Source organism: Hylobates moloch, unplaced genomic scaffold, assembly GCF_009828535.3.
Source record: "Hylobates moloch isolate HMO894 unplaced genomic scaffold, HMol_V3 SCAFFOLD_12, whole genome shotgun sequence".
Lineage (NCBI taxonomy): Eukaryota > Metazoa > Chordata > Mammalia > Primates > Hylobatidae > Hylobates > Hylobates moloch.
Window position 1 is genome coordinate 35,453,914 of NW_026652287.1, and position 27,895 is coordinate 35,481,808.

The 27,895-nt window shown below is 54.2% G+C and overlaps 3 protein-coding genes across 14 annotated transcripts in view; 2 read left to right on the plus strand and 1 right to left on the minus strand.

Moving 5' to 3' along the window:
• Nucleotides 1-5,301, minus strand: ATF5 (activating transcription factor 5). 3 transcript variants are annotated; one of them, XM_032169116.2, is made up of 3 exons: nucleotides 4,848-5,301; nucleotides 3,231-3,527; nucleotides 1-1,810 (listed from the first exon to the last, which is right to left on the minus strand). In XM_032169116.2, the coding sequence occupies exons 2-3, from the start codon at nucleotides 3,406-3,408 to the stop codon at nucleotides 1,146-1,148; spliced, it is 843 nt and encodes a 280-aa protein (XP_032025007.1). In that variant the 5' UTR covers nucleotides 3,409-3,527; nucleotides 4,848-5,301; the 3' UTR covers nucleotides 1-1,145. The 3 variants fall into 3 exon arrangements, with proteins under 3 accessions (XP_032025007.1, XP_032025009.1, XP_032025010.1); XM_032169118.2 differs by lacking the exon at nucleotides 4,848-5,301 and adding an exon at nucleotides 4,392-4,446; XM_032169119.2 differs by lacking the exon at nucleotides 4,848-5,301 and adding an exon at nucleotides 3,820-4,008.
• Nucleotides 4,747-27,822, plus strand: NUP62 (nucleoporin 62). 4 transcript variants are annotated; one of them, XM_058424675.1, is made up of 3 exons: nucleotides 4,897-4,922; nucleotides 6,429-6,539; nucleotides 24,802-27,822. In XM_058424675.1, exon 3 carries the CDS (start codon nucleotides 24,879-24,881, stop codon nucleotides 26,439-26,441), a length of 1,563 nt encoding a protein of 520 aa, XP_058280658.1. In that variant the 5' UTR covers nucleotides 4,897-4,922; nucleotides 6,429-6,539; nucleotides 24,802-24,878; the 3' UTR covers nucleotides 26,442-27,822. The 4 variants fall into 4 exon arrangements, with proteins under 4 accessions (XP_032025006.1, XP_032025005.1, XP_058280658.1 ...); XM_032169115.1 differs by lacking the exons at nucleotides 4,897-4,922; nucleotides 6,429-6,539 and adding an exon at nucleotides 4,747-4,831; XM_032169114.2 differs by lacking the exon at nucleotides 6,429-6,539 and having other exon boundaries at nucleotides 4,792-4,922.
• IL4I1 (interleukin 4 induced 1) overlaps nucleotides 4,800-27,895 on the plus strand; it is a 40,653-nt gene continuing 17,557 nt past the window's right edge. For 3 of the 7 annotated variants that reach the window (XM_058424665.1, XM_058424672.1, XM_058424674.1), the window contains exon 1: nucleotides 4,800-4,922. The gene's annotated coding sequence lies outside the window, so the exon portion shown is untranslated. Of the gene's footprint in view, nucleotides 4,923-6,428; nucleotides 6,540-27,895 lie in introns of those variants that run through there. The other 4 variants (XM_058424666.1, XM_058424668.1, XM_058424669.1 and 1 more) reach the window with 4 other exon arrangements.

A 27,895-nucleotide genomic window follows, 5' to 3' on the forward strand; every position in this document is an offset into this window, starting at 1 on the left:
GCACAGGCCAGAGGAAATGTTTTATTTTTGCTCATAACCTCTCAAAAAAATCAGTACCCCACCATCCCTCACCCAGACACAGCCCCTCTCCAACACCTTCACAAAACACTGATTTTTCTTCTCAGAGCTAAAATGAACATCCAGTCACCAACTACAGCCCTGCCCTGCCCTGCCCCTCCTCCCACTGGCCTGCTCATCTTCCTGCACTGCAAACCCGGCTGCCTTTAGGCTCCCTCCCTTAGCGTAGTGTCCCAAGGTCGCCTGGCCTGCTTTTTGCCTGTAGGATATGGGTACCCTTCTCAAAGCCCGCCCTGACTTACTTCCTCGTTTGCATAGTCCTTCAACTCTGTCCTGTCGCCACTCCACCCACCCCAGACAACCACCTACAAGCAACCAGGTTTGAAATTCAAAAGACCAGGTTTCCAAGCTCCCAGCTGCTTCCCTGTGGGCCTCGGCTGTTACATGACGGGCATAGACATTGACTAAGGCCAAACATTTCATGATTTGGACGAGAGAAGAGGGAAGAAGATCCAGAAATACGCAAGAGAGGTGATAAAAGCAGAGAGAGGATGAAAGGATAAAAGTAAGGCCGGGCGCGGTGGCTCACGCTTGTAATCCCAGCACTTTGGGAGGCCGAGGCGGGCGGCTCACGAGGTCGGGAGATCGAGACCAAGGTGAAACCCCGTCTCTACTAAAAATACAAAAAATTAGCCGGGCGTGGTGGCGGGCGCCTATAGTCCCAGCTACTCGGAGAGGCTGAGGCAGGAGAATGGCGTGAACCCGGGAGGCGGAGCTTGCAGTGAGCTGAGATTGTGCCACTGCGCTCCAGCCTGGGCGACAGAGCGAGACTCCGTCTCAAAAAAAAAAAAAAAAAAAAAGGATAAAAGTAGAGAGGAGTTGGGTGGTTTTGTGGGGAAGAAGCGTTGATTTTTTTCTTTTAATAGAGACAGGGTCTTACTATGTTGCCCAGGCTGGTATTGACCTCCTGGCCTCAAACGATCCTCCTGCCTTGGCCTCCCAAAGTGCTGGGATTACAAGCATAAGCCACTGCGCCTGGCCGAGAGGGGTTTGGAATGAAGGTGGAGGCAGGGGGATGATGGGGCCAGAGCTGAGGACCAGCCCCCAGAAGCCACACTCCTGCCCTTCTAGCAGCTACGGGTCCTCTGGCTCCGGGCCTTGTACACCTCGATGAGCAGGTCCTTGACGTACTGGATCTCGCGCTCCACAGACTCTGCCCGTTCCCTCAGCTCGCGATTCCGTGCCTCCAGCCCCTGGCACTCGCCCTCCAGGGCCTCACCCTCTGCCCGCTTCCGCTGGCGGTACCTCAGAGCCGCCGACTTGTTCTGGTCTCTCTTCTTTTGCTTGCGGTCCCCTCGGGTGGTGGCAGGATGTGGGTAGGGGGCCAGGCGAGAAGGTTGAGGTGGAGAAGGAGGAGGGGGCTGCTGTGGCGGGGGCAGAGGCGGCATCCCCACCTCCCCCTGCCTGGCCTCGTTGCGGCAGTAGATGGCCAGCAAGTCCAGAGTATCCAAGACAGGGGGCTGGGGGAGGTCAAAGGAGGGGAGGGGTAGAGGGAGGGAGGGGACTGATGGGAGTGGTGGTGGTGGCGGCGGGGAGGGTGGTGGGAGGAGCGGGGCATCTAGGAAGAAGTCTTCCATCTGTTCCAGCTCCTTCTTGAGGAGGGAGGCCATAGCTTCCAGGTCAGGTGGGGTTGGGGAAGGTTGGGGGAGGGTGCCTGGGGGTAAGGGGGGCTCCAGAGGGAGGAGAGCTGTGAAATCAACTCGCTCAGTCATCCAGTCAGAGAAGCCATCACCTGGAATTAAAGTGGGGAGGGACACAAAATTCCCTGAGTTGCTGGTCTTCTGCCTAGTTGGGTACTCACATCTCATTCAGGCGCATCTGTCCCATTCATTCAGTAAAACAACTAACCACTGAATCATCAAACCAGTCGATAAACCAACAAACCAGTGAATAAACCAATAAACCAGTCAACCAACCAACCAACCAACAATCAACCATCTAACCACCCAGTCAACCAAGCAATCAACCAACCAACTAACCAACCAACCAACCAATCAACCAATGAACTAGTCGACCAATCAATCAGGGAATCAGTCAACCAACCAAATAAATCAGTCGACCAACCAATCAACCCATTAATCAACCAATGAACCAGTTAACCAAAACCCAACAAATTAGCCAATGAAAGAATCAGTCTTAACCCATAAGACGGTCCAGGGGAAAAAAAAAATTAAAAAATAAAAAAATAAAGAACCAGCCAACCAATCAATGACTCAAGCAACAGTCAACCAAGCATTTCTTTAACCATTCCAACATCTCCTTTACCGAGTACTCTGTATCTGTGGTGTCTCTATTTATTCTCTGTTCTTAAAAGGCAAATTAGATCACATTACACACACAGATACACACACATACGCCTTGTTTCATCTTTACTCATTAATTATTGAAAACCCACTATGTGCCAAGCATTTGGGATACAGTAATGAATGAAATGAGTCCTGCCTCCTGAGGGCTTCTGCATATGCAGTTCCCTCCAACTAAAATGCTCTTCCCTTGGGTGTTTTCCTCTTTCCTTCCCTACTTTTTTTTATTTTAAGGGATAGGGTTTCACTCTGTTGCCCAGGCTGCAGTGCAGTGGCATCGTCTTGGCTCACTGCAGCCTAGACCTCCCAGGCTCAAGAGATCCTCCCACCTCAGCCTCCCAAGTAGCTGTGACTACAGGCGTGTGCCACCATGCCTGGCTAATTTTTTTTTTCCTATAGATATGAGGTCTTGCTATGTTGCCCAGGTCCTCAACTCCTGGACTAAAGCAATTCTCCCCACCTAGGCCTCCCAAAGTGCTGGGATTACAGGCCATCATGCCTGGCTTCCTTCCCATCATTTATGCCTTGGTCAACATGTTACCTACTTGGAGGTTTTCTGGCTACCCATTCTATATTATGTCCCCTTTGTCATTTTGTAGCTCAGCTGCTAGGTGTTTCTGACTTATTCCAATACACTGTCATTTAATTTATCTCTGGTCTATTCCCCACAGTGTGAGCTGCTGGAAGGCACAGACCATGTTCTTCTTGTTCTCAGCCGTATCCTCAGCACCTAAAACAGTGCCTGGCACATTGTAGGCACTCAATATTTATTGAATACATGGATGAGTTCTTCCTCCCCCATCTTCCCCTGCCCTCCACTCCCCAGCTCCACCTTCCACCTGCCCTTACCTGCCAGGGGCTCTCCCCCCACTGGAAGCCCGCCCTCCAGGGCTCCCCCAAGGACCTCATAGGGAGCCAGGGGGGCAGGGGCCGGGGGGAGTTTCCCATAGTCTACGAGCCATCCCAGCCCGCTAGCTGGGAGCAGGGCCCTGTCCAGCTCCAGCCCCAGGGTCGCCAGGAGTGACATGGTTGTAGCACAGGTGCTGGGCACTGATGGCAACAGGAGAGGCTGCACCAGCAGCTGGGATGAGGCTCTGGAGGATGCTCAGGTGGGCGAAGACAGGCACCAAGGCGAAAGTGGAAGACCTACACGTGTGAGACAAAAGTGGGTGGGGTCAGGACAGCCTCATCCACCGGCCAAAATCGTGGGGAAGCCAAGCCACACACCCAGGCACGTCCACGGGGCTCCTCCCTCCCCCTTCCAACCACGTATTAGAACACTAAGCCTCAGCCACTCCGAATTCTAAATTTGCCCTTTCTTTACCCAAATCTCTGAGCCCCACCCACTCCCAAGGGAATTTCTTTAGGTCCTAAGGTAGGACCGATGCCCCACCCCTTCCCCCAATACAGAAACCTAAAGGTCTCCCAGGGGAATTACCTTAGGCCCCTCCCATCCACCTCAGAATATTTCGCCTCAAGGAAAAACTCAATCCCAGGGACATCTTCCAGCCACGCCCCTTCCTCTAAAATATTTTCTTTTGGCCCCACTGCCTTCCTAGCTTCCATCCCAAACCAGTTCCCAGGGGAACTGACCCAGGCCCCAGCCCTTCAGCAATGTTATCCACTCAAATCCTACTCCTCGCTTTGCCCCTGCCCCTCCAAGCCCCGCCCCCATTGTTTATTTAGCTCCGCCCCTCCCCGATTCCCCGAGGCCCCGCCTCTTTGCCACATCGAAACCCCACCCCTCAGCTAACGGTTGGCTTGGCCCCGCCCCTTCTCACAGTGGGCTTCCGAAGTCCCACCCATCGTGACGACAGTGGTTCTAGCCCCACCCACTTAGAGGGGTGGCTCTAGGCCCCGCCTTCTGCCCTGTCAATCTAAGCCAGTCCCAGCCTCAGCAGGTGCCTGGTTTAAAAGGAAAGAAGCTGGGCTGTGAGCCAGGGCAACGTGGAGCAGGGAGGGTGGAGGATGGTAGAGGGGGCAGGCGGAGAACGGCTACCCGAACGCCACCTGTCCACACGCGGCTCTGCGCCGAGGGCCAAAGCGCATGCTACGTCGCCCGAGCGGTCCAATTGCTTTTACACTTCCGCCCTCTTGAGGATCAGTGCGCATGTGCGGCCACTCAGGGCCCGAGGCTCATTCACTACGGGGCACTGGTGGGCTACTGCGCAAGAACAACCAAGCACGCAGAATCGTTTAGAAAAAAAAAAAAACACCTTCCCCTGGAGTGCGCAGGCCCAGCTGTACGCGGGCTGACAAACATCAAGTCTAGAACTCTCCCACCCGGCCCCGGCCCCGGTGCGCATGCGCAGCCGCGCGCCTTCGGCCCACCGTACCTCCTCTGCGCCTGCGCGACCGTGATTGCCCGCTCGTGGCTCCCCACCCCCCAGGGCTCCCTAAAGAGGGCCACGAGCTGCGAAAGGGCGGGAAAGGCGGTTGGAGAAGGAGAGGTAAGCGGTTACTCACTCCATGGCTGCAGCAAGGAGAGGCGGCGGCGGCCTCCGCTGAAGAAAGAAGGTGGCAGCGGAGAACGCAGGCGTGGTGAGCGCGGAGACGGGCCGGGGGCACAAAGGGGTCGGGGCTACAGAGCCATGGCCGGGGCTACTGCAGGCAGAGGCGGCGACGCTGTAGTGAGAAGAGACTGTGATCCGAAGACAGGGAATGAGGCGGCCCCGGGGACTGGGGACAGATATATTCCGGGTGGCGCAGCACGGTCCGCCTGGATCCTTCCGCGCCCCGCCCTCGCGCGGCCCCAACCGGGAGGCAGCCGGGTCCCCTCCTCCTGGGGATCAGGGGATCTGAACCCTTCCTTCCCACTCCTAGGGTCTGGACCCCTCCTCCCTCTCAGCTGGGGATCCGGCCTCCTCCCTCTGAGCCGGGGATCCAGCCCTCTCCTCGTGGCTCCAGGGTCTGGTTTCCTCCTCCTTCTGACTCTAAGCTCTGGTTTCTTTCTCTTTCTGCCTCTGAGGTCTGGGCCTGCTTCCTCCTGTGATTTTGAGGATCCAGCCTCATTCGCTTCCCGCAGACCTGCACCAGTTAATTTCTCTTTCCCTTAACTTGCTTGCAGAATTTCCTGCCAGTCACACTTTTCATCTCTTCATCCCCCAGCTGCTGACTCTGAGAAACCCTCGTGGATTAGAGTCCAGCATGAGTCACAGCGCTCTCCCAAACACAGACCTGCCAGGATGGCCTCGGGCAAATAACTTAAGTTCTCTTACTTCATTTCCCTATCTGTAAAATAAGAAAAATCAACTCTCCTGGTGGGTTTATGAGACTGAAGTAAGACGATGTCCCGCAAGCCTTATGCACAGAGCTCAACTCATACATTCCTGTTCAACTTTTTTTTTTTTTGAGACAGAGTCTCTCCGTTTCTGTCGCCCAGCCTGGAGTGCAGTGGCGCTATCTCGGCTCACTGCAAACTCCGCTTCCCGGGTTCACACCATTCTCCCGCCTCAGCCTCCCGAGTAGCTGGGATTACAGGCGACCGCCACCACGCCCGGCTAATTTTTTGTATTTTTAGTAGAGACGGGGTTTCACCTTGTTAGCCAGGATGGTCTCAATCTCCTGGCCTCGTGATCCACCCGCCTTGGCCTCCCAAAGTGCTGGGATTACAGGCGTGAGCCACCGCACCCGGCCTCAGCATATTTTATTAATAGGAACTCTGGGGCCCAGTCTCACTTCTTCCTTACGCCTTGCAAGAGCCGCAGACGTTGGACTGTCCAATACCTGCTGTCATTCTTCTGTCTCCCTCATTCCTCTAAAGTGTGTTTCCAGCCATCCTCATCTTCCATTCCAAATGATGGGTGCCCAGGCCCCATCCCCTGGCAGGGATTCAGACATCGAGGCCCCAGCTGCGTCCTTTTCTCCATCCCTTGCCCTTGGCTTCCTTTCAAACCGTCCTTCAGCCTCCACTGGATAGGAACTATGTCCCAGCCCTGCCAAAAACGGAAGATCTCCGTTTCCCTTTAGTCAGAGGGTAGCCATCTTGCCCCTTCTCACTGGGCCCTCCACCAGCCGAGGTGGATGTCGGTCTTTTCTCTGTTGCAGAAACCCACCTTGTCCCATCCACATCGGGAATCCCAGCTGGAGTTCAACTTTCATCCCTTCTGTGGCAGTTAGGAGACTGAATCAAGGTCCAGAGAAGGTGGAGGAATCCTGGTATTGAGCGTTTCACACAAGCTTCTTTCTCCTCCCTTACCTGTTGTGGGCAGGAAGTCCTTCTTGGGATCTGACCACCTTCCCTTAGAGCACTTAATGTCCACTCTGCCAGTATTTGATCACTTGCCCTATATTTTCTTGGGCCTATAGGAGCTGTGTTATCACTGAGGCAGTATACAGAGTAGCAGCTAAGAGCATAGACTGAGCTTGTCCCACCCGTGGGCCCGCATGCAGCCTAGAACAGCTTTGAATGCAGCCTAACAAAAATTTGTAAACCTTCCCAAAACATGCGAATTTTTTGCGATTTTTTTTTTTTTAAGTTCATCAGCTATCAATAGTGTATTTTATGTGGGGCCTATGACAATTCTTGCAATGTGGCCCCAGGAAGCCAAATTTTATAAATCCCTGGCATAGACTCTGGAGCCAGATTATATGAGTTCAAAACCTGACTGCACCCCTCTTACTAGCTGTGTGACCCTAGCCATTTCCCTTCCCTGTGTCTCAGTTTCCCCTGTGGTACAAAGTGGCATTAAGAATACCTACCTCTGGACCAGGCACGGTGGCTCATGCCTGTAGTCCCACCACGCTGGGAGGCTGAGTGGGCAGATTGCTTGAGCTCAGGAATTCGAGACCAGCCTGGGCAACATGGTGAAACCCTGTCTCTACCAAAAATACAAAAAAATAGCCGGGTGTGGTGGTTTGCGCCTGTGGTCCCAGCTACTCATGAGGCTAAGGCAGGAGGATCACTTGAACCCTGGGGTGGGGCGGAAGTTGCAGTAAGCCGAGATTGTGCCACCACACTCCAGTCTGGGTGACAGAGTGAGACCTCTTCTCAAAAAAAAAAAAAAAAGTACCTAGTTCTTAGGGCTGTTAGAAGGATTAAATGAGTTAATCCGTGTCAAGCAGTTAGACTAATGCCTGGGACACAGTAGGTGCTACATAAAAGTGGTTATTGTTATTGCTGTAATTAAGGTGGATGTGTTCTCATTCCATTGCTGTATAGATTTTTGAACAAAAGCAGATGGAATTAAGGGTAGACTGTTGGGCAGACTGCCAGTGGTAAGGACGCACAGACGTGCCCAACCCCCCCCCCCGCCCCGCCGCTGGCAGAATCTTCTCCTAAGAAGACCTTCTAGATTGTACGTGGGGACTGGGTTTGGTTTGGTTTGGTTTGGGTTTTTTGAGACAGAGTCTTGCTCTGTCGCCCAGGCCGGAGTGCAGTGGCATGATCTTGGCTCATCTCAACCTCCACTTCCCAGATTCAAGCAATTCTGCCTCAGCCTCCCAAGTAGCTGGGATTACAGGCACCCACCACCACGCCCGGCTAATTTTTGTATTTTTGGTAGAGACGGAGTTTTGCCATGTTGGCCAGGCTGGTCTTGAACTCCTGACTTCAGGTGATCCACCCACCTCAGCCTCCCAAAATGCTGGGATTTACAGGCATGAGCCACCACACCCAGCCTTAAGCAAGACCTAGCTTTTTTTTTTTTTTTTTTTTTCTTTTTTGAGACGGAGTCTCGCTCTTGCCCAGGCTGAAGTGCAGTGGTGCCGTCACAGCTCACTGCAACCACCGCCTCCTGGGTTCAAGCCATTCTCCTGCCTCAGGCTCCAGAGTAGCTGGGATTACAGGCACGCACCATCAGGCCTGGCTAATTTTTGTATTTTTAGTAGATACAGGGTTTCACCATGTTGGTCAGGCTGGTCTTGAACTCCTGACCTCGTGATCTGCCTGCCTCGGCCTCCTAAAGTGCTAGGATTACAGGCGTGAGCCACCGCACCCAAGGGGGTCATTTTTTAAACAAAATTTTTTATTTTGGAATAATTGTAGATTGACTCAACAGAAAAGTTGCAAAGATAATACGGAGAATTTCTGTATGCTCTTCACTTAGTTTTTCCCATTAACATTTTACATTACTTTGCCACAGTTGTCACAACCAAGGCAACATCAGTATGTTACCATTGACCAAATGCCATTCTTGATTCTGACCACACTTGATTCTGATTTTGGTAGTTGTTCCCTAACGCCCTTTCTGCTCCTTCCGGATGCCTTCAGGATGCCACGTTATATTTAGGCATCATAGCTCCGCAGCCTCCTCTGGCCTGTGACTGGTTTTAGACTTTCCTTGTCCTTCATGACCTTGACAGTTTGGAAAAATGCTGGTTGGGTATTTTATGGAATGTACTTCCATTTGGTTTTGTCTCAGACTGGGATTGCGGGATATTGAGAGGATGGCCAGGTAGGATGCTTTTTTAAAGTAGAGATGGGGGCGTCTCACTATGTTGCCCAGGCTGGTCTTGAATTCCTGATTCCTGGGCTCAAACGATCCTCCTGCCTCGCCCTCCCAAAGTGTTAGGATTACAAGCCTGAGCCACTGTGCCCGGCCTGGGTTTTTTGTTTTGTTTTGTTTGTTTTTTAGTTTTTTTGGTTTTTTGAGATGGAGTTTTGCTCTTGTTGCCCAGGCTGGAGTGCAATGGCGCCATCTTGGCTCACCGCAACCTCTGCCTCCTGGGTTCAAGAGATTCTCCTGCCTCAGCCTCCCGAGTAGCTAGGATTACAGGCATGCGTCACCACACATGGCTAATTTTGTATTTTTAGTAGAGTTGGGGTTTCTCCATGTTGGTCAGGCTGGTCTCGAACTCCCGACCTCAGGTGATCTACCTGCCTCGGCCTTCCAAAGTGCTGGGATTACAGGCGTGAACCACCGCGCCTGGCCCGGCCTGGGTAATTTTTAATAACTTGATCAGTAGGAGAATTGCATTGCTGGCTATGTGCAGTTTATGCTGGCTGCAGAGGTGTCTGGGCAGGGACTCTGCTTCCCCTCCCCACCCTTTTGCTGCCTTCTCTGTCTAGCTATTGGGTCCCACCCACTTCAGCCCAGCCAGACTTAGCAGCTGGACTCAGGGTGAGTGGGTGCCAGTTGGCACCCTTAGCTCTCCAGCCCCTCCCAGCCTGTTCTAGTTCACAGCGGGTCATCAGTGGTTGCCTGCGACCCTCCTCCCCAGATCTTCGAACCCTGAGTCCCCTCGTGTGCACATTCCCGACCCAGGCCTGTGGCCCCTTCAGGACTCGTGTCCTGGTCTCCCCCAGCCTCGAGCTCCCCTTCAACTCCTGAGCTGGGGCTTGAAGCAAGGGTGGGGCTACTGGGGACTCTTTTTCGGTGCGGAGGGGCCTGGCTTGGGGAGTGAGGCCGTGGTTGCAGGCAGGTTGCATCAGCCCTGGCTGTTTGACGGGGAGGGGGAGTTGGGGGATTCTCTGGGGACCCCAGCACACCTGGCAACCGCTCCTGGTTAGCAGAGCCTTGGATAAGGGAGAACCCCAGCACAGCAAGAGTAGGGGGGTGTGGAGAGGGAGGGAGATCAGCCATCTGTGCAGGACCCTGAGAATCTGAGGCTCGGTGCCAAGAAGGGGCCTCAGATCACAGAGGCTTGTTAGCAGGAGACAAGACTGAGGTCCCGAGAGGTAAGGGGAGTTGTGAAAATCACACTGCCAGTTAGATGGGACCTCAGCCTCCACCATGCTGCACAGCTTCCAGGGCCCCGAGGCCCATTGTGTAGTCTCTGGGAGGCCTCCAAGCCCCGACCCTCACCTCAGGCTTGCTGCTGCTCACGGCTGCCAGACGCTATCGATTCCCGCCTGCACCTGCACCGTGCCATCGCCCTGCTATTGTCGCAACCCCTCACTGCTTTCCCAATCAAGGTGACCTCCTGGCATGATGGAAAAGGCTCCGAGTTTTGCATCAGACAGACCTGGGTTCTGGTCCTGGGCCCAGCACTCAGTTGTAGACTGGAGTGCAGGCAGCGCCCTCATCTGCCTGAGCCTTGGCTGCCTTCTGCAGCGTGGGTCAGAGCATGGGCCCTAGAGCCAGCCTGCTGGGTTCACACCCCAATTCCACCACTTCTGTGACCCTCAGCAAGTGGCATCCTCTCTGTGTGACTCAGTCTCCCCTCCATAAAATGGGGATGAGATGGTCCATTGCAGACGGTGGTTTTGAGGATTAAATGTGTAAATGTGCGAAATACCTAGAGTGGGGCCTGGCATATGGGAAGTGCCCAGTGAGCAGTAGTTCCCGCTCTGGGGCCTGGTGTGGGAGCGCTGTGGAGATGGCATCAGTGAAGCCAGCGCCTGCCGGAGCCCAGATCTGTGTGTGATTCTCCTCTGTTCCCGCCACGCCTGCTTCTGCTTTCAGATCCGCCTCGCACAGGTGTCTGCCTACGTGACTGCTCCCCCGAACGCTTCGAGGGCAAAGTCAGGGCCCTCCTCATTCCCAGAATCGTTCCCCACAACCCCCGCCCTGTGCTGCTATTTCCGTAGGCATCAATACATTTTCTAATGAGTTGCTCAGCACAGAGGCCAGCGAATGTGATACTGAGGTCCCTGAGAGGAGCCAGGGAGGGTAACTGGGTCACGCAGGCCAGGGGTGCTGGGGTTGAAGGTGGGAGTCCTGGCAAACAAGGGCAGGCAGGCCAAGGCCAGCTCAGTTGGGGAGAGGATGGCGCGGGGGCTGGGAGACAGCTCAGGCTGCCACGTGGCCCACAGTCCTCCAGAGCCCCTTCCCTCCCTTGTGCCCGCCCTTGTCCCTTCAGTAGAAGCAGTCACAGCTCTTAGGCAAAAAAAGACACAGCAAACTGATAACAACTGACACCAGTGTCCTAGAGCCCAAGATGCCATCAGTCACTGCTTAGTGGCCTGGGACAAGATGCTGTATCCCCCGACCCGTGGTCACCTCATCAGTAAAATGGGCACAATCATAGAACTACCTCAGGGCAGTGTGGAGGGGCAGGGGGTTGACATGGGAAGAGGCCTGGACCAGTGAACTGCTGACCACCTCAGGCCCTGTGTCAGGCCCAGAGGGAGGGGTGGCTCCCAGAAGCACCTGGGCCCCTGAAAGGCACCGGGGCCACAGCAACACCGGCAGCGCTGGTGGTGCAAAGCTGCTGGTTTCACAGGAGAGGCTGGAAATCCAGTTTTTTTTTTTTTTTTTTTTTTTTCTGTGAGATCCAAGTTTTAAAGGTAAGCAAGTAATTCAGAAAAACCTGGAAAACCCCAGCAAACCACCAGTGTGGACAGGACTCAGGCTGCTGGCCTTTTGTGACTTCCCCTCCCTACAGCTGTCATCCTCTCTGTCCATAGCAGAGAGCAAAAGGAACCGAGCCCTCATTCCAAGAGTCTCCGAGATTGAGGCTGGTCCCTTCTGTGCTGGACTTTACAAGCAGTGAGACAGAGCAGGGCTTCTTTCCGGCACAGCCCAGTCCCATGTGAAGTAGGGGGAGGACAGTGTTTCTGGGGAGCAGAGGAGGCCTAAAGAATCCTTCCTGAGGTTCAGGATGCCTGCTGGAAGTGAGGCTGGTGTCTTACTACTCTCTTCCTAGTCCCCATGCCACCAGCCAGAGGCCACCAGGAGCACATTGCTTATTGCGGCAGGAAGACTGTCCCCCACAGGGACCCGCAGGGCACCTCGATAAGGGGGCGTTTGGGCTAACTTTAGGAGTTGAGCTGTGTCAGGCGCAAGCCCATGACTCGGATCTGTTTGACCTCGAGCCCAGAGAAGCAAAGGGAGCTAGTGCCGTTAGTTGATAAACAGCCAGCAGCGCTGAGCCAGGAGGGGTGTTTGGTCGTTTCTGTGGTTGGAACATCGTGGTGTCTGTGTTGAGGCGTGATTCAGGAGTGGGCTTGTCGTCTTGGTCCCTCGTGGTCATAGTGGCCTAGCCTGGGGCCCCAGGGCCCTGCCGTCGGGGCTGCTTTCTCGCAGCAAATGCGCTCATCCTGCCAAGATGGAAGGGAAGTGAGAGGTGAGAGCCACTGCTGCGTCCAGAGGAGGCAGCTCCTGCATTCGTCTGGCCCGGGATACGTGGTTCCTACAGGGTCGCTTGGGCACGGAGGAAAGTACCTGGGCTTGAGCCCAGCCAGCACTCATAGGATGGATGGTCATGGTCGGAGCTGCGGGGAGAGAGGCAGAGGCAGGGAACCATGGTGGGAGGGCCTCACGGGACCCCTAGGCTCCCTAGGTGCCTCCCCAGTGGGCACGGGGGTAACCCCCATGGAGAGTTTTGAGGTCAGCGGCCATCAGAGCGCCAGGCCTTAGCCCAGTTTGATGCAGACTCCTTTGCCCTCTTCCTGACCTACCACAGAGCAGGAATGGTTGGGGGTTGGCGAGCAGCGGATGCCCGTCTCTTCCCCGCAGGCGTCTCAGGCCATCATCTGCAGCCGGGGCGGGCGGATCATCCTGAATTAGATTTGAGAGTGAAGCCCAGGCTGGTCTGGAAGGTCATGGAGATGGTCCAGGAAGTCTCTGGAGAATGGGAAGGGGGACTGGATGAGGCAGGGGACAGTGATGGTGGTGGCAGTGGGGAGCAAAAAAGACCATGTTCTGGAGAGGCTCAGTGTGGTTAGGAGCTCAGCTGTGGGGCCAGACACCTGGGCCAGCCCTTACTGGCTGTGGGACTTTGCGCAGGTGATGAAGTCCTCTCCCCTTTTCAGTTTGCTCATTTTAAATGGAGCCATGGTAGTTCACCTCATCACATTGCTGGGGGAAAGTTAAGTGAGTGAGAACAGGTGAAGCCCTGGAAACGGCCCAGTGCGTGAGAAATGCCATGAAATGTGGGTGTGGAGATGGCCGCCGAGGCAGGAAGGGGCTGTGTTTGGTTCCAGTTCTCAAAATGAAAGCTACTCTGCCCCCATCCTCTGGCTGCCTTCACCTGGTTCCCAGAGAAACCTCCATAGCAACCGTCTCCACCACAGCCCGGCCTGGGCCCTTCCCTCCTTCCCCCACCAACATCACTGCCTCTCCCCAGGGAAGCTGATGTTGACGAGAAGAGGGGCTGCGGAGGGGGCACAGGTGTGCGCTGTTCCTCCCCCGCCACACACGCCTGTCCGCTGCTCTCAGAGTCCCTCAGCCCTGATGGCTCAGTCCCTCTCCAGGCCTTGGTGTCCTGTGCCTGCACCGGTGACCAGAGCATGTCAGCTCTAGGCTCTTCCCCAGCCTGTTCGCAACCAGCATTACCGGCCACTCCAAGGAAGGCATGGGCCTGCCCTTAGAAACTCTGCCCAAGCCATTGCCCTCGGGGTAAAGTCAGCTCTGAGCCTGATGCCTATCCGCCTCCACAGCCTCACTGCGGCTTCTCAACCCCTTCCCAGCACCTCTTGGTTGGTTGGTCAGTTGGTTGGTTGAGTGGCTTTATTGAGATACTGTATAATCCATATCCATTTATCAAAGTGTCCAACTTAGTGGCTTTAGTACATTCACAGAGTTGTGCAGCCATCACCACAATCAATTTTAGAACATTTTCATCACCCTGAAAAGAAACTCCTGGGCCGGGCGTGGTGGCTCACGCCCGTAATCCCAGCACTTTTCGAGACTGAGGTGGGCGGATCTCGAGGTCGAGAGATTGAGACGATCCTGGCCAACATGGTGAAACCCTGTCTCTACTAAAAATACAAAAGTTAGCTGGGTGTGGTGGCACGCACCTGTAGTCCCAGCTACTTGGGAGGCTGAGGCAGGAGAATAGCTTGAACCCAGGAGGTGGAGGTTGCGATGAGCTGAGATCACACCACTGCACTCCAGCCTGGTGACAGAGTGAGACTCCGTCTCAAAAAAAAATTAGCTGGTGTGGTGGCACACGCGTGTAATCCCAGCTATTAGGGAGGCTGAGATGGGAGGCCCACTGGAGCCCGGGAGGTTGAGGCTGTGAGCTGTGATTGCACCACTGCACTCCAGCCTGGGAGACAGAATGAGACCCTGTCCTAGAAAAAAAATTTTTTTAATGCAGTAGGTAGAGGAGAAAAAAATCTTTCAATACAAGGGAAAGAAATAAAAGTTATTGGCCAAAAAGGAAGAAGCCTTGGCACCAGAGTATTCCTCAAGTCTCTTCCAGTCCTATTCTTTTATATTAAGAGCGAGCGGTGGTTCTAGAATCTTCCTTAAAATCTCACTCTGGCTGTTTCCTGACTTTTCCATGGTTGTCTTAGTTGATTTGTTTTTCCTGTGGGGAAAATTGCTATTGGTCCCCCGACCTGAGCTCCTTTGGTAGCTTCTGGGCCTGGGGAGTGGAAAGGAGAAAGTAATTGCTAATTAGCCATCGTTGAGAACCAATGAATCCACAGATCATTTAGCTACTGCCTTGAGGCCGTCCTGTGTAGCAAGTGGCAGAGGCAAGATTTTGGTACCCTGGGCAAGTTGGCCCCCTCTGAGGGCCTCGGTTTCCTCATCTACCCGGGCGAGGAGAATAAGCCTGCTTAAAACGATTTCTAAGATAAAGAAAGAACAGTACAGAACAGTGCATCTAGCACTAGGCTGCCTTTTGTGTACAGGTGGGGATGGTGCAAACCACGCTTTTGTTTAAATGCACAGCAAGTCTCTGCAAAGACGTGCAATAGCAGCCTGTCTCCAGGGAGCAGGGCTGGGTGGCTGTGGGACTCAGGAAGACAGGCCACAGTATTCCCTTTTGTACCTTTTGAGTTAGAACAATGTGAACATACTACCTATTCACAAAATGAGTTAGTTTGTTTGTTTTTTGTTTTTTGAGACCGAGTTTCACTCTTGTTGCCCAGGCTGGAGTGCAGTGGTGTGATCTCAGCTCACTGCAACCTCGGCCTCCCGAGTAGCTGGGATTACAGGCATGCACCACCATACCTGGCTAATTTTGTAATTTTTTTAGTAGAGATGGGGTTTCTCCATGTTGGTCAGGCTGGTCTCAAACTCCCGACCTCAGGTGATCGGCCCCCCAGCCTCCCAAAGTGCTGGGAGTACAGGTGTGAGCCACTGTTCCCAGCCTAGTTTTTATTTTTTTAAATGCCCACCAATGTCATTGGGTTGTGGCAGGGTGGTGCGGCCTCCTGGGTAGTGAGCACACAGGAACATTTAGGCATTGAAACATCTGAACGTGCAGTAAAAGTTCCAGTGACAGCCTAGGGAAGACAGCTTGATCCATCACAGCTTCTCCCCCGAGGAGCTGACAGACACACAGCTATACACACCCTGTTCCTTTGTCCCCACACAGGTCCTTAATGCAAGTCGGTTACGCCTGTAGGTTGAAAGGCATCAGGGAGGAAAATGGGACCAGAATGCCAGGTGGCCTAAGGAGGAGAGAGAGGACAGTTGAAAACCCACAGGTATCCCCGTCCCTTCCTCCCTCCCTGCTGTTGGGGATACCTGGTTCTGTGGAGGAGAGGTGACCTTTTGGTGGAGGTGAACATAGGGATGAGAGAGAGGAGCTGAATTCCATGTCACAGATTTGGCTTAGAAAAGCAACCCTTGCTGGACGTGGTGGCTCGTGCCTGTAATCCTGGCACTTTGGGAGGCAGAGGTGGGAGGATGGCCACAGCCCAGGAGTTGGAGACCAGCCTGGGCAACATAGTGAGACCCCATCTCTACAAAAAATCGAAAATTAGCTGGGCATGGCAGCGTATGCCTGTAGTCCCAGCTAACGGGAGGCCAGGGCGGGAGAATCATTTGAGCCCAGAAAGTCGAGGCTGCAGTGAGCCGTGATTATTCCACTGCACTGGATGACAGAGTGAGACTGTCTCAAAAAAAAAAAAAAGAAAAAGGAAAGTAGACCCTCTCCATGGCTTTGGGTTTTTGTTTGTTTTGTGTCTGTTTGTTTTAGACAGAGTCTCGCTCTGTCGCCCAGGCTGGAGTGCAGTAGTACGATCTCAGCTCACTGCAACCTCCGCCTCAGCCTCTCGAGTAGCTGGGATTACAGGCATGTGCCACCACACCTGGCTGATTTTTGTATTTTTAGTAGAGATGGGGGTTTCACCATGTTGGTCAGGCTGGTCTCGAACTCCTGACCTCAGGTAATCCACCCACCTGGGCCTCCCAGAATACTGGGATTACAGGCGCGAGCCACCGTGCCCGGCCCGCTCTGTTTTCCACTAATGGGGTTGGCCATACCCCAGGCAGGGTAATTATGTAAGAGAGTGGGACAGGGAAGCACAGGCCACCGCCAGCTCCTGCCAGGCAACTGCAACAGTCTCCTCACTCCTCCCACAGAGTCTTGGTGAGTCTTTCCAAACATAACCCAGACCCTGACCCACCGGAGCCCACCCATGGCCTCATGCTCCCAAGGCACTCTGGTCTGGCCATTTGGCCTGGACCGCTTGAGCATCTGCCTTGGCTAAGGTCCGCTTAGGAAGCTGTCGGTCAGTTGACTTCGGTTCTTGAAGGGCAGACTTGGAGCTGATCTGTTCTTCAAGGTTTAGGTGGATTTTCTTTGACGCAAAGGAAAGAGGAACTGATTCAGGAGACAGTTAAGAAGCAGAGTAGGCCGGGCGCGGTGGCTCACGCTTGTAATCCCAGCACTTTGGGAGGCCGAGGCGGGCAGATCACAAGGTCAGGAGATCGAGACCACCCTGAAACCCCGTCTCTACTAAAAATACAAAAAATTAGCCGGGCATGGTGGCGGGTGCCTGTAGTCCCAGCTACTCGGAGAGGCTGAGGCAGGAGAATGGCGTGAACCCGGGAGGCGGAGCTTACAATGAGCCGAGATTGCGCCACTGCACTCCAGCCTGGGCGACAGAGCGAGACTTCGTCCCCCAAAAAAAAAAAAAAGAAGCAGAGTAGTTAGACTTGTGGAGTTTGCAGATGGAGAATCCCAGCACTAGCACTGATGGAGATGGTCCTGGCCAGAGGTCCCCACGGGAGGGCAAGTGAGGGAAGGCAGTGTCCGAGGACAGCCTCCGAGCCTCAGCGGGAATCAAATTTCCCTGGGCTGGGCCCAGCCTATCTCTGATCTCCCCTTGTTTTTCTCCTCTCCACTCCCTCACTCTCTGCTCTTTTCTCTCCTGTTCTGGTCTCTCTGGTTCCACCGGTCATACTTCCCCCAAATCTGAAATAATGAATTCCATGGGGAAAGGGGAGGTCCCGCGGAGACAGCTCCGCACCCCGTCCTTCCCGCGTCTGGGCTCTGGGCTCTGCGTTGTCAGCAGTGCCACCAGGTGGCTGTCAGCCAAATGCCATGGAGCTTTGTTCAGGTGCCTCCCAGAACTTTTTTATTTGTTTGAGACAGGGTCTCGCTCTGTCGCCCAGGCTGGAGTATGGTGGCGTGATCACAGCTCACTGCAGCCTCAAACTCCTGGGCTCAAGTCATCTTCCCACCTCTATCTGGGATCACAGGCACACACCACCATGCCAGGCTAATTTTTGTTACTGTTTTTTTGTTTTTTTTTTGAGACGGAGTCTCGCTCTGTCGCCCAATCTGGAGTGCAGTGGCGCGATCTCGGCTCACTGCAAGCTCCGCCTCCTGGGTTCATGCCATTCTCCTGCCTCAGCCTCACAGGTAGCTGGGACTACAGGCGCCCGCCACCATGTCCGGCTAATTTTTTTTTGTATTTTTAATGCAGATGGGGTTTCACCATGGTCTCGATCTCCTGACCTTGTGATCCGCCCGCCTCAGCCTCCCAAAGTGCTGGGATTACAAGCGTGAGCCACTGCGCCCAGCCTAATTTTTGTATTTTTAGTAGAGACGACGGGGTTTCACCATGTTGACCAGGCTAGTCTCGAACCCCTGACCTCAGGCAATCCACCCACCTCAGCCTCCCAAAGTGCTGAGATTACAGATGTGAGCCACCACACTTGGCCAACACTTAATTCTAACACCTTTTCCTCAGTGAAACCTTCCCGTCCCAGGCAGAATGTCAAGATTTGGCCCCAGAAAGCTCTGGTTTCCCATCGTGGGGCTGCTGTTTGCTGGGTGGCCTGGGGGAGTCTGCACTTGTTTCCCACCCAGGAAAGTCTCGGTGTGCTGCAGCGCAGTGCTCCTGGCACAGCACCGGTTACACAGTAGGTCCTTAGTAAGTGGTTGTTACTGAGTCCCTACTGTGTACCAGGCACTGCGGCGGGTGCTGCGAATACAGCAGGGAACAAGCGGAAATCTGGCCCAGTGGAGTGACCCCATCCCCACCGTTAGCTTCCTCTGTGTTCCGAGGCAACCTTGTCCTTCCCTCCCATCGTAGATGGCCTGTCATGGCTGGGTGTCAGTGGCAATCCACCCACACACATCCACAGCCCTGGCAGGGTTGCCCCAGCACCAGGGGATGTCTGGATTTTCAGTCACACCTCACTTTCCTTTCTGTACCAGCCGTCTTGGTCTCCATGCACAAGGGCAGACCTGCCCCTGACCCCAGCCCTTTTCTCAACCCCAACTCTGCTCTGTGTATTCCCATCCACCTATCTAGATTTCATTCTGTTCTTTCTCTGTCGTCCCTCAACATACCCCCATTAGTTTCTAGTGGCTGCTGTAAAAGTCATAACAAATGTAGTGGTTTAAAGCAACAGGAATGTATTTTCACAGTGCTGGGAGTCCGGAGTCTAAATGGGTGCATGGTGTGTGGTTCCTTTGGGAGACTCTAGGGGAGAGGCTATGTCCTTCTCCAGCTCTAGAGGCCGAAGCCACCTGTGTTCCTTGGCTTGTGGCCCCCTCATCTTCAAAGCCAGCAGCACAGCGTCTCTCAGTCCATTCCTCCATAGGCACATCTCCCTCTGACTCCTCTCCTGCCTCCCTGAAGGACCCTGTGGTCACCTGGGGCTCACGTGGATAAGCCAGGGTAACCTCTTCATGGTCATCACATCTGCAAAGTCCCCTTGCCATGTAAGGTCACGTTGACAGAGTCCTGGATCAGAGTGTGGGCATGTTTGGGGGCCGTTTTTCTGTCTACCCCCCACCCCCCCAACACATAACACACATCCTTCCTAATTCTTCCTTTTCTTTTGGTCCAAAGTTGAGGTCTCCTGTATTCTTTCCCAGGCACAGACTCCTGTCCTAGGCATCTAAGGAAAGGGATTAGGGGCCGGGCACAGTGGCTCACGCCTGTAATCACAGCACTTTGGGAGGCCAAGGTAGGCGGATCACCTGAGGTCAGGAGTTCAAGACCAGCCTGGATAACATGGTGAAACTCTGTCTCTACTAAAAATACAGAAATGAGCTGGGCATGGTGGTGGGCGCCTGTAATCCCAGCTACTCGGGAGGCTGAGGTGGGAGAATTGCTTGAACCCAGGAGGCAGAGGTTGTAGTGAGCCAAGATCGCGCCACTGCACTCCAGCCTGGGCGACAGAGCGAGACTCCCTCTCAAAAGAAAAAAAAAAGAAACTGGGACTTGGAGTGGCACAAGAATCACAGATGGAGGTAAGGTAGTAGAGCTGACTGAAGGCTGAGGTGACAGCAACGAACCCTGGTTCTTACAGATGGGGGTGGGATGTACCCACCTGAATTCAGATGATTCTGCATCTGAATCCCAAGCGGGTGTTCCTCCAAGTCCCCAGGGCTGTGAAGGCGCCTGTGTTGTTTGAAACTCAAGGGTAAATGTTGGGGCAGGCAGGAAGGGAAGGGACTGGCGGCTCTGCCAGCGCTTCCCTTGGTGACCTCAAGGCAGCGCTTCTCTGGAGCTGTGTCCTACCTGGGTGAACTACAGATGGTCACAGCCACCCGGCCCTGAGCACAGGCCCAGGCATACCCTCCTCCTTTCCCTGGAAATGCACCACTCCCTCAGTTTGGGTTCCTCCCAGCTTCCTCCCACTGCCACCAGCACCATCAGCTTCTTTGGTAAGGAAACTCTCCCCTTTGGCAAATGTGGTAATTCCGGAATCAGAGCTCGTAATAGTTTGCATTTGTGAGAAACTTCCCAAGTTCTAGTATTTGTGGCTTTTTGTTTTTTGTTTTTTGCCTCAAATTCCTGGGCTTAAGCAATCCTCCCACCTTGGCCTCCAAAAGTGCTGGGATTACAGGCGCGAGCCATCATGCCTGGCCTGTCACTATTAACCTGGACAGACCCTGTGGTCTTGGTTCAGGCTTTGGTGACTGGGAACTGACCCTGTGGTTTTAGTGCAAATTTAACACTTTGCTCAAATTGTGATGCTGTCCTCTCTGAGTCCCAGTTCAGGCCTCGGGCTCTTGGCCTGGACCTTCTCCCAGTCTTCTCTAAGCCACCTGGCTTCCAGCCTCTACCCCTACGGTTCCTCCCCCACACCCATAAAGTCCACCTGCGGCTCGCTCAATATAACGCCCGAACCGTTAGCATGATATGTATAGCTCTGCCAAATTCTCCGACCTGTCACGCGGCCCACAGTCCCCAAGACCACCCTCCGGATCAGTGATGAGCTAAAACTCACAGAGCTCAGCAAAGCTTTCTAGTCACAGTCACGGTCACGGTTTATTACGGAGAAATGATACAAACTGAAAACAGCAAAGGGGAGAGATGCAAAAGCCCGGAGAGAGACCAGGCACGAGCTTCCAGCTGTCCTCTCCAGGTAGAGAGAGAGTCCCGCGGACAGCGCTCAGTTCTCCCAGCAACAGCGTACGGTAACACGGAGTGTTGGCGGCCCGGGTTGTGGGGAGGAGCAGTTCTGTAGACATGGTGCACCCGTGTGGCTGAACTGAGGTCTGCTGACTCCAGCCCCTCCAGAGGTCGTGCTCATACCATATGACCCAAAGCCCCCACTCTAGGTCACAGCGTCAACATGGACTGTCTAGAGGGGCCTGAGGCCCCAGGTAAACAAAGGCGCTTTTACCTGGCAGGACATTTCAAGAACACAGAGATTCTCCCGGAGCTGGTCAAGGGCCATTTTCTCTCTTTGGAATGTGCAGATTTGAACAGCCCAGGCTTGGCAAGTCAGTCCTTCACACATAAACATCTCCCTTCAGAAGCACCAAATCACTTAGCACCCAGAGGCATGTCTGCTGTTTCAGCCTCCCTGTCTTCACACAGGCCTTTCCTCCTGCGTGGACGGCGCCTCTCCCCCCGCCATCCTTTCCCTGGCTGATGCTGCATCTGCAATGCTCAGCTTCTCCCTGGAACCTGTTCTCATAGCATGTGACCCAGCCCTGCCCCTGCCCTGAGCCCTGATTATAGAGCTGACATTTGACTCTGGCTGCCTCAAGGGCAGGGGCCATGGCTTAGCTAACCACTCTGGGCTTCACTTTCCTCATTTGTAAAATGGATCTGCCGCAAAGTTTGCTTTTAGGAAAAGGTGAGTAATGCTATGTCTATTTTTTTTTTTTTTAGATGGGGTCTCACTCTGTTGCCCAGGCTGTAGTGCAGTGGCACAATCACAGCTCACTGCAGCCTCCACCTCCCTGGGCTCCAATGATCCTCCCATCTCAGCTTCCCAAGTATCTGGGACTACAGGCACCTGCCACCACGGCCAACTCATTTTTGTGTGTGTGTGTGTGGTTTTTTTTTTTTTTTAGAGACAGGATCTCGCTATGTTGGCCAGGCTGTTCTCGAGTTCCTGGGCTCAAGTGATCCTCTCACCTCAGCCTCCCAAAGTGCTGGGATTACAGGCGTGAGCCACCTCAGCTGGCCCTATTACATCTAAACTGCATGGATCAGGGCTAGATCGGTATGGGTTCACCATTGTGAATAGATCCCTGGCACCTGAAGTATTGGAAACCAGCGCGGCACTTAATAAATGGTGAACTATTGGCCGGGCGCAGTGGCTCACGCCTGTAATCCCAGCACTTTGGGAGGCTGAGGCAGGCAGATCACCTGAGGTCAGGAGATCAAGACCAGCCTGGCCAACATGGAGAAACCCCATCTCTAATAAAAATACAAAATTAGCCGGGCATGGTGGCATGCGCCTGTAATCCCAGCTACTCGGAAGCTGAGGCAGTAGAATCGCTTGAACCCGGGAAGCAGAGGTTGCAGTGAGTGAGCCGAGATCGTGCCATTCCACTCCAGCCTGGGCAACAGAGCGAGACTCTCGTCTCAAAAAGGTGAACTGTTAAGCCAGGCAAGTCCCCACAGAAGATTGTTTTCCTTGTAGTTTTTTCATAGTTGCAAAGAGCTTTTTATAAATGCTCTTCTTGGAAATTTTAGCTACAACTTATTAATAGCAAAAGCTTTTTTAAGCTGAGTTCTTGAGAACTGAGATGTGTAGGTGTAGCTGCTCAGATGCCTTTAGCTGCCAGTTGTTACTCAGCAGTGAGGACTTTTGTTCTGTCCCACAACGGGAGGAATGGATGTAGGCCGGGCCAGGCCCCAGCAGTCCTGGGGGCTCAGGCACTTGCCGTGGCCTCTTGAAGAGACCTTTCTCAGAATCCCCCAGGAGAGCTTTATGAAAATGCCAGGGCCACAGCATCCCAGCCCCGGAGAGCCTGGCTTCGTGGAACTGACAGCCTTGTGTGTTTTGAATGCTCCCAATCGGTGATGGACACCCATTGAGATCCACTGGCTTAGACAAGGCAGAGCGCGTGCAGCTGGCCCTGGGCTCATCTCCCCAGACTTGTTTGGCTGTGTGGAGAAGGAGGAGCAGACGAAACAAAAATTAGGGGCCTGTGAGGAAGCAGAAGGGTGCAGTGGAAGGGGTGGGGGTAGTGAGATAGGTTGCCTCTTACTCAAGCTAGAAGGGGATTTCCTGAGGACAGACACCAAGCAATTTAAAAACTGGCGTGGAGAGAGGGAAGAGGAAACAGACCTCGTGGGTGTTTCTCTGGGTTTGGCACTTGGCTTCTCAGTCTTGACTTTGATTATTCTTTTGTTTTTTTGAGACAGGGCCTCCCTCTTTCCATTTCTAGCTTTTAGAGCTGCTTCTGCTTTCCCTGGCTCCTGGCTCTCTGCCATCCTCCGATTCCAAAGCGCATCACTCCAGTCTGCTCTCGTCACCACAAGCTTTCTTCTGTTCTCCAGTCAGTCAAAGCCGTCTTCTTTTTTTTTTTTTTTCTTGAGGCGGAGTCTCGCTCTGTCGCCCAGGCTGGAGTGCAGTGGCGCAATCTCGGCTCACTGCAAGCTCTGCCTCCCGGGTTCACGTCATTCTCCTGCCTCAGCCTCTCCGAGTAGCTGGGACTACAGGCGCCCGCCACCACGCCCGGCTAATTTTTTTTTTGTATTTTTTTAGTAGAGACGGGGTTTCACCATGATCTCGATCTCCTGACCTCGTGATCCGCCCGCCTCGGCCTCCCAAAGTGCTGGGATTACAAGCATGAGCCACCGCACCCGGCCCAAAGCCGTCTTCTAAGGATACTTCTGATCATCTTTAGGGCTCACGCCTGTAGTCCAGCACTTTGGGAGGACAAAGAGGGAGAATCGCTTGAGCTCAGGAGTTCAAGACCAGGGCAACAGAGGGAGATCCCATTTCTACAAAAAACAAGAAAGATTATCCGCACATGGTGGCATGCACCTGTAGTCCTAGCTACTCTGGGAGGCTGAGGTGGGAGGATCACTTGGGTCCAGGAGGTTGAGGCTGCAGTGAGTTGTGATCATGTCACTGCATTCCAGCTGGTATGACAGAACAAAACCCTTTCCCAAAAGAAAAAACCACCCCTATTCAGCAGTCCCTCTCACCCTTTCCTCACCAGGTAACCTTTGACCTTCCCGCTGATAGACGGCACCACTGGGAGATTTTTCGGTTAGACGTTACCAAAATCAAGTCAGTTTGAACTGAACGGAAATGCTGTGGCCCACGGGGCTTCTAGGGTGCTCTTTATCCCTCCCCCACCCCCACCCATCTCTGGTGGGGCTCGTGGTCTCCGGTGATGTCCCAGTGTCTGCAGATGGTTGAGAAGGTGTCCAAGGGAGGCCCAGGTGCAATCTTCTGCACCACACCTGCAGGTGAAGGAGGCAACTGCCTTCCACACCTGGCGAAAACCCTAGGGGAGGCTCTGATTGCCTGGCTTAGGTCTCAGTTTATCCTTGAGCCAATCACTGCAGCCAGGGGCATCTGCTCTGAGCACATGGGTTTCAGACCTCCCCTGAGTTAGGAGGGTGCGTTCCAGCGTCCTCTCCTGCTCTTAGAGAGTGCAGGTGTGGGCCTGGGGGGCCTTCAGCAGCCCAGACCCTGCCATCCAGCCTGGGTTCCCGGCCCCATCTCTCTCTCTGAGGTCCAGAGAGGCCCTCAGGGTGGCAAGAGCTGATCCGCTCACACCCTGCTAGAGTCAGCCAGGGAACCTCACTGGGTCCCACACTGGAGCAGGTCCTACAGCTGTTCTTGTGTGTCCTAGTCCCGCTTGTGGCAGTGCCTCAAATCTGATCTCGTCCTCAGGCTAAGGGGAGTCCAAGGTCCCGTTCTCCCGCCTCGTCCTCCACAGAGTGGGAGCTTTCCACTGTGCTGAACATGGCCACGCACATCCCTAGCACCCGGGCTCCTCGTACCTGACCCCTGGGGCGTGCATTTGTGCTTCTGGATCCTTCTCGATTCAGCAGAGCCTAGTTTAGGTTACACAGCATGGTATCATTATCCCATCCCACCACCCTCCAAACCGACTGTGCCCGGTCATGCCACTGAGCTTGCCTTTCCAAAACTGCCATCTGACAATGTCACTTCCTCTGCCTTAGAAATCTTCCCAAGGTTGCAGACGTCGACGGATTTGCTTTGGGAGCCAGAGTAGCTGCCGCCACCAGAGTCCAGAGCCATGAGCGGGTTTAATTTTGGAGGCACTGGGGCCCCTACAGGCGGGTTCACGTTTGGCACTGCAAAGACGGCAACAACCACACCTGCTACAGGGTTTTCTTTCTCCACCTCTGGCACTGGAGGGTTTAATTTTGGGGCTCCCTCCCAACCAGCCACAAGTACCCCTTCCACCGGCCTGTTCTCACTTGCCACCCAGACTCCGGCCACACAGACGACAGGCTTTACTTTTGGAACAGCAACTCTTGCTTCGGGGGCAACTGGATTTTCTTTGGGGATCGGTGCTTCAAAGCTCAACTTGAGCAACACAGTTGCCACCCCAGCCATGGCAAACCCCAGCGGCTTTGGGCTGGGCAGCAGCAACCTCACTAATGCCATATCGAGCACCGTCACCTCCAGCCAGGGCACGGCACCCACCGGCTTTGTGTTTGGCCCCTCCACCACCTCTGTGGCTCCAGCCACCACATCTGGAGGCTTCTCATTCACTGGTGGAAGCACGGCCCAACCCTCCGGTTTTAACATTGGCTCAGCAGGGAATTCAGCGCAGCCCACAGCACCTGCCGCGTTGCCCTTCACTCCGGCCACGCCAGCAGCCACCACAGCAGGTGCCACTCAGCCAGCTGCTCCCACGGCCACCACCACCAGTACTGGGCCCACCCTCTTTGCATCAATAGCAACTGCTCCAACCTCGTCTGCCACCACTGGACTCTCCCTCTGTACCCCTGCGACCACAGCGGGAGCCCCCACTGCTGGGACACAGGGCTTCAGCTTAAAGGCACCTGGAGCAGCTTCCGGCACCTCCACAACATCCACCACTGCCACCGCCACCACCACCACCACCAGCAGCAGCAGCAGCAGCACCGGCTTTGCCTTAAATTTAAAACCACTGGCGCCAGCCGGGATCCCCAGCAATACAGCAGCCGCTGTGACCGCTCCACCTGGCCCTGGTGCAGCTGCAGGGGCAGCTGCCAGCTCCGCCATGACCTACGCGCAGCTGGAGAGCCTGATCAACAAATGGAGCCTGGAGCTAGAGGACCAGGAGCGGCACTTCCTCCAGCAGGCCACCCAGGTCAACGCCTGGGACCGCACGCTGATCGAGAATGGAGAGAAGATCACCAGCCTGCACCGCGAGGTGGAGAAGGTGAAGCTGGACCAGAAGAGGCTGGACCAGGAGCTCGACTTCATCCTGTCCCAGCAGAAGGAGCTGGAAGACCTGCTGAGCCCACTGGAGGAGTTGGTCAAGGAGCAGAGCGGGACCATCTACCTGCAGCACGCGGACGAGGAGCGTGAGAAAACCTACAAGCTGGCCGAGAACATCGATGCACAGCTCAAGCGCATGGCCCAGGATCTCAAGGACATCATCGAGCACCTGAACACGTCCGGGGCCCCCGCCGACACCAGCGACCCACTGCAGCAGATCTGCAAGATCCTCAACGCGCACATGGACTCACTGCAGTGGATCGACCAGAACTCAGCCCTGCTGCAGAGGAAGGTGGAGGAGGTGACCAAGGTGTGCGAGGGCCGGCGCAAGGAGCAGGAGCGCAGCTTCCGGATCACCTTCGACTGAGCGACTGCAGCTCCGGGGCCCGCAGGTCCCCAGGGAGTTCCATGAGGGGAATGCGCCCTGTTGTCTAGTTTGGGGTTGTGGCAAGATACTTGTTTGTTTCTTTCTTTCACATGACTGCCCTTGAGACTATTGCTGTGTGCTTTGCCTTTTTCCATTTAGGAAGGTATTCTGGGCCCTCTACCCAGGCAGCAGCCTCATGGGTGTGGCTTCTGTGGCTTTCATTTGAGTGTCTTTGGCCCCTTTTCACCTACTGTGACCACCCACCTCATCCTGGCTCAGCCTGGTGATGGAGAAGTGCTGATGGTCTTGGTCCCAGCCAGGGTCGTGGGGGCAGCCACTATCTCCAAAGCATAGTCATAGGTGTCATAAAAAAATACCAAATGTAAGAGAACCTCCAAGGCAGGGCGCAGTGGCTCACCCTTGTAATCTCAGCACTTTGGGTGGCCAAGGCAGGCGGATCACTTGAGGTCAGGAGTTCGAGACCAGCCTGGCCAACATGGTGAATCTCCGTCTCTACTAAAAATACAAAAATTAGCCAGGTATGGTGGGCACCTGTGATCTCAGCTACTCGGGAGGCTGAGGCAGGAGAATCACCTGAACCCAGGAGGTGTTGCAGTGAGCCAAGATCACACCACTGCACTCCAGCCTAGGCAACAGAGACTCCGTCTCAAAAAAAAAAAAACAAAAAAAACCCTCCCAGGAGATTGCAGCCTAGTTTTGGAGTATGAGATGTGTGCTTGTGAAAGCTAACCACCAAGACAAAGCAGCACAGTGTGAATAGAACAGACAGCGGGATCGAGAATTTCACAGAAGACAGGTCAGCTGAGGGGCCTACACACACAGGGTGTTGAGGAACCACAGATGGGAGCCGAGAGGCCTGCCTTTTGCCTGGCCCAGGCTCACCCCTACCTTGGGCCTCACCTCCTCCAGGAAGCCTTCCCAGCTACCCAAAGCTCAGGTGGCCTTCTTGCAGGTCCCTGTAGCACCCTGAGCCTGTACCTTGGGTGGCACTTGCTATGCTGTCCTGTGCTAGCCGTTTGTGCCCCATCTCGCTGTTAGATTGTGAACTCCCATGGGCAGAGGCCAACTGTTGTTCCCCTGCGTGTCCCCAGCCTGGTCCCTGTCACATTTGTTAAAGAACAATGAAGCCCAGCATAACGTCAGTCCACAGAGGTAGCCACAGCTTCCAGTGGTGGCCACAGACTTGGCTCGGAACTTCCTGGCACCAGAGTGACTCTAGTCAGTTACAGTAAAACCCACTGTGTGTGGAAGGCAGAAGCCAGCGGTTGTATCCCAAGCATCTTTATACTTTGCTGCATTCTCTGAAATACCTGTTACTGTATGTTGCTTTTCTAAATAAATGTGTTGTGAAACCAAAAAAGCTGCTGTTAATATGGATAAATGTCAGGAGGAGAAAATTGAGGTAAAAAGAGCAGGTTCCAGGAGACTCTGCA